The sequence below is a fragment of the Epinephelus moara genome, chromosome 1 (genome assembly GCF_006386435.1).
Source record: "Epinephelus moara isolate mb chromosome 1, YSFRI_EMoa_1.0, whole genome shotgun sequence".
Lineage (NCBI taxonomy): Eukaryota > Metazoa > Chordata > Actinopteri > Perciformes > Serranidae > Epinephelus > Epinephelus moara.
The window spans coordinates 50,491,635-50,497,826 of NC_065506.1; the positions used below are offsets into that span (position 1 = coordinate 50,491,635).

At 40.0% G+C, this 6,192-nt stretch overlaps 1 protein-coding gene across 1 annotated transcript; it reads left to right on the forward strand.

The window, feature by feature from the left end:
* Positions 1–2,060: 2,060 nt before the first annotated feature.
* LOC126401016 (chymotrypsin A-like) lies at positions 2,061–4,192 on the forward strand. Its single transcript, XM_050062092.1, has 7 exons — positions 2,061–2,133; positions 2,751–2,854; positions 2,999–3,078; positions 3,157–3,235; positions 3,357–3,537; positions 3,746–3,879; positions 3,968–4,192. Exons 1-7 carry the CDS (start codon positions 2,082–2,084, stop codon positions 4,127–4,129), a joined length of 792 nt encoding a protein of 263 aa, XP_049918049.1. The 5' UTR covers positions 2,061–2,081; the 3' UTR covers positions 4,130–4,192.
* The last annotated feature ends 2,000 nt before the right edge of the window (positions 4,193–6,192 follow it).

Here is a 6,192-nt window from a genome sequence, read left to right on the forward strand (position 1 = left end):
CACACACACACACACACACACACACACACACACACACACACACACACACACACACATATATATATACTACATCCTGTTTACATCTGTGTATTACTACTCATCACACACATATACATATTTACTACATCCTGTTTACATCTCTGTGTATAACTTCTCATCACACACCTATATATATTTACTACATCCTGTTAACATCTGTGTATTACTTCTCATCACACACATATATATACTACATCCTGTTTACATCTGTGTATTACTTCTCATCACACACATATATATTTACGACATCCGGTTTACATATGTGTATTATTTCTCATCACACACGCATATATATATTCACTACATCCTGTTTACATGTGGGTATTACTTCTCATCACACACACACATATATATATACTACATCCTGTTTACATATGGGTATTACTTCTTATCACACACATATATATATATACTACATCCTGTTTACATCTGTGTATTACTTCTCATCACACACATATATATTTACTACATCCTGTTTACATTTCTGTGTATTACTTCTCATCACAAACACGCATATATATATATATATATATATATATATATATATATTTATATACTACATCCTGTTTACATCTCTGTGTATTACTTCTCATCACACACATCTATATTTACTACATCCTTTTAACATCTGTGTATTACATCTCATCACACACACACACACATATATATATATATACTACATCCTGTTTACATATGTGTATTACTTCTCATCACACACATATATTTACTACACCCTGTTTACATCTGTGTATTACTTCTCATCACACACATATATATTTACGACATCCTGTTTACATATGTGTATTATTTCTCATCACACACACACACATATATTCACTACATCCTGTTTACATATGGGTATTAGTTCTCATCACACACACATATATATATATACTACATCCTGTTTACATCTGTGTATTACTACTCATCACACACACATATATATATACTACATCCTGTTTACATCTGTATATTACTTCTCATCACACACATATATATATATATATATATATACTACATCCTGTTTACATCTCTGTGTATTACTTCTCATCACACACATATATATTTACTACATCCTGTTAACATCTGTGTATTACATCTCATCAAACACACACACATATATATATATACTACATCCTGTTTACATCTCTGTGTATTACTTCTCATCACACACATATATATTTACTACATCCTGTTAACATCTGTGTATTACATCTCATCACACACACACATATATATATATATATACTACATCCTGTTTACATATGTGTATTACTTCTCATCACACACATATATATATATATATTTACTACATCCTGTTTACATCTGTGTATTACTTCTCATAACACACACACACACACACACACATATATATATATATTTACTACATCCTGTTTACATCTGTGTATTACTTCTCATCACACACACACACATATATATATATATATATATACTACATCCTGTTTACATCTGTATATTACTTCTCATCACACACAAATATATTTGCTACATCCTGTTTAAATATCTGTGTATTCCTTCTCATCACACACATATATATATTTACTACATCCTGTTTACATCTAAATTGTTTGACATTACGTCTGTTATAAATATATATTATATATATATATTATATGGTGTATTTCATCTCTTTATTTGAACATCTGATCTGTTTTATGTCTCAGACTCCCAGTGTTGCTCAGATGATATATGTTTTATATATTCACTGAGCATTGTCAGAGGCAGCCTGAGATCTCAGATTTATTTCTTTGTAACTGTTTAGACAACAACAAAGAAACTCAAGTTTAAATTCTATCAGCCTGACCTGAGTTTTCTGATGTCTGATAATCAAACATATTGGAGTCATTGACACATCTCTAACCTTTTGGTTTGTTCCTCCTCAGGTGGAAAACTCTCTGTCAGCTCCACCTGTCCAAACTCCCACCATCTCTGATAAGATGTCCCCTCCTGTCCTGTCCAATCACGTCGCTCCCTGGTTGTATATAAGCTCCAGCTGCAGACAGACCCCACATGATCGAGCCATGGCCTTCCTGTGGATCCTCTCCTGCCTCGCCTTCGCCGGCGCCGCCTACGGTAAGACAAAGTCTTTACCATCAGAGTAAGTGCTGAGAGAGTGACACGTGCTGTCCAGCTGACTCAGTCTGAAAGTTCATGGTTCATATCCGAGGCTCTCTGATTGGTTAAAAATCCTTTATTTCATTCATGGATAGACCAACGTGTTTCATCTGAAGAGTCTTCATCAGGTTATCATACCTCTGATCAGGGTTTAATACCTCTGATCAGGTTCTCGTACCTCTGATCAGGGTTTAATACCTCTGATCATGTTCTCGTACCTCTGATCAGGTTATCGTACCTCTGATCAGGGTTTAATACCTCTGATCAGGATTTAATACCTCTGATCAGGGTTTAATACCTCTGATCAGGTTATCGTACCTCTGATCAGGTTATTGTACCTCTGATTAGGGTATCATAGGTGTTTGTCTGTCCATGAATGAATGATGGAATTTTTAACTAGTGTCGGAGTTCCTCAGATGTATATCATGAACGTTCACACTGACTCGTTTCTTTGTGACTACTCGTCCTGTCCTTGAAGAGCACCTGATTTTTGGTGTCTTTCTGGTGTCTTCAGCCAGAGCAGCTCTCTCATCACATGCATGTTGTTGTTAATGATGTCATCATGATGTTACCAGGTTGCGGCACTCCCGCTATCCCTCCCGTTATCACCGGATACTCTCGTATCGTGAATGGTGAGGAGGCGGTGCCTCACTCCTGGCCCTGGCAGGTGTCCCTGCAGGTAAACACACACACACACACACACACACACACACACACGCACACACACACACACACACACACACACACACACACACACAAACACAGGGTGTGTTACAAATATGTGATCTGACTCCTCTTGTTGTTGTTGTTGTTGTTGTTTCAGGACTACACCGGCTTCCACTTCTGTGGCGGCTCTCTCATCAATGAGAACTGGGTGGTCACCGCTGCTCACTGCAATGTCAAGTAAGCAGCTTTGTCAGCTGATCTTTCAGGTGTTTGACACAAAATGGCCGCCTCATGTTTCTGTCTCCTTCCCCACAGGACGTCCCACCGCGTGATCATTGGAGAACACGACCGCTCCTCCAACGCTGAAGACATCCAGGTCATGAGAATCGGCAAGGTGGGTGACAAACCACGCCGTCTTTACTGGGGCAACAAGATCACAAACCACGCCAGCTCCTGGTCTCATGCCGGCATTTTCCTGTGTGTTCACCGCTCATAACTGTGTCATTTCCTGTCAGGTGTTCAAGCACCCCCGCTACAACGGCTACACCATCAACAATGACATCCTGCTCATCAAGCTGGCCAGCCCCGCTCAAATGAACATGCGTGTTTCCCCTGTGTGTGTGGCTGAGACCGGAGACAACTTCCCCGGAGGCATGAAGTGTGTGACCACTGGCTGGGGCCTGACCCGCCACAATGGTGAGAGCATCAGCCCGCCAATCACGTCACGGTTCACACTTCAGGTTTAAGTAAAACCTGCTGGTCTTTGGTTCCAGCTGGGAACCAACTTTTCAGGTTCTGTTTAAGTTTGGTGGGAATGTTCTGAGCAGGAACCAGAACAGAACGTGTTCCATGTTGGTGAAAAAGGCGTCACTGTGTGTCCGTGATGTTTGCTTTTGTATCACAGCTCCTGACACCCCCGCCCTGCTGCAGCAGGCCGCCCTCCCCCTGCTGACCAATGAGCAGTGCCGTCGTTACTGGGGCAACAAGATCAGCGACCTGATGATCTGTGCCGGAGCGTCCGGAGCCTCCTCTTGCATGGTGGGTGGTGCAGACGGGTGACAAAGATGGAACAGCGTGGATCCTGAGCTCCTGTTGTTGATCTCTCTGTTTATTGTTGTTTGTTCAGGGCGACTCTGGCGGTCCTCTGGTCTGCCAGAAGGCCGGAGCCTGGACTCTGGTCGGTATCGTGTCCTGGGGCAGTGGAACCTGCACTCCCACCATGCCCGGCGTGTACGCCCGCGTCACCGAGCTCCGCGCCTGGATGGATCAGACCATCGCTGCCAACTGAGCATGTCCGACAGGACGGCTTTCACTTTAACCTGATCATCAATAAAACACTGAAACTGTCAAACACGTGTGTCGCTGTCACTCATTCACGCTGAGCTAAGTTGTTGAAGCTCATGAACTCATTCTTTTGTCCTTCTGGATGAATGAATGAACAAACACAAGTCACCCTCAGTATTTTATTTACTTTAAAAAGTCTGAAACAATATGAACAATGTGGTTTCTGGATTTAACACCTTTGTTGTGAGTACTGTATCAGTGGAGGTTGGTGATGCTTCTTCTGTGGTCTGATGTTTGGTGTGTGCGCTTGCTTCCACTGGGACACACACAATATTTAATATCACTGTTTTGCAGATGATACAAAATTATGTCCCATTAAAAACAGTGAAGAAGACAACTTTCATCAGTCAGTCAACAAACTTCTGGATGTTTCCAAACCTTCTCCAGTCAAATGAATACAAATCTGAAATTTTTATTAGTCCTCTAAAGTCACTCCCAATCTTACAAAAACATTTTTACTCCCCGTCTACAAATGTCAAACCTGCAGCCAGAAACCAGGTTTTAATATCTGACAGTAAATGAAGTTTATTATCATATTTTTATTTCATGAATTCTTTTAATATCACGTACTTACTGAAGTTACACTGCAGCTGTCTGGACACAGACACTTACTAGCAGATAGATAAATCATTTTTTGTGTTTCAATAGAATATGTAATCATTTTACCAAAGTCCCTCAATCGTTCATTTTTTTCGAAGTTTTTCTTCTGTGTAGTGGGAATACTGTATTTTCAGTGTATTTGTGTGTGTGACTGCGCCCTCTGCTGTCTGTGAGTAAATGTACCGGATACTTCTGGTCTCTTGTCAGTCTGCAGTTAACTTGGCTGTGAGACGAGTTTATTCATATCAGCATGATTCTAAACTGAGAATTTTACCTTCTGATATTGATTGAAGTGCACAGAGCAGCATATTAATGCAGAATGTCATCAGGATAGTTTTCTGTTGGGTATTTTACCCCTAAGTTGAGTTCTGAGAGATTGAGCTAAACCACATATTTCCTGTGTGTTTGTTCTGGCGTCCACCATTTCATGTTCACATGGGATACACGTATCAGTTTGTCTTTTTCTTACGTTGGCGAATACACATGACAGCATTTTGCTTTTGTTTGGACTCATAAAAAGAATAAACCTGAGTTTGACACGATACACCAGTGTCCACGGTCTGATTGTGTACCTGAACACAATGCAGTGGGTCTGGATCTGCTACAAATACACTTATTGTGAGGACAAAAGCATCTGGGGCCTCATCGCAGAAAAATATCCTCACTGCTCTTTACCTAAATTTATAGACAGGAAAAATATTCCTCTTACAGATATAATTCCTAAATGCCTGGCTGTGTCCAGTCCTGTCTCAGACCTCCTCTCTTAACCTAAGAAATCCAAGCAATGACTGTAATTTTGATTCTTTAATCAGCACTCGTCCTGTCATGTCCGTATCTTTGAGTGGAAAGCAGCGATAGGCTGTTCCAGATGAACGAGTCATAATATCAAGATGTGTCCTCAGTTTTAGCTTCGAGGGGTCAGAGGCATTAACCCAGTAGGTGTATAAGTCGATCAAAGATGTACATCAATGTCAACATTAATAATTATTTGTTTTAATGAAAAGTCATATGTGATTAATTATTAACAAATTACCTTGACAGTCAATCTACACCCATGAAAACATGGTCCAGGAAATCGAAGGCGTCATCATATAGTTTGATTAACATTTTGATTACAACTGCATTTTCCACAAAAGTCGGACGCTGTGTTAAACATAAATAAAATCAGAATGCAATGATCTGTAAATCTTGTGTTAGGTTTATCTTCAGTACAATCCAGTCCAGAGATACTTAATCAATCAATCAATCAATCAATCAATCAATCAATCAATTTTATTATTTTTTATTTTATTTTAATCTACCTTCGGGTACAAATAAAGTTACCTTACCTTACCTTACCTTTATAAAGCCCAATATCACAAATCACAATTTGCCTCACAGGGCTTTACAGCATACGACATCCCTCTG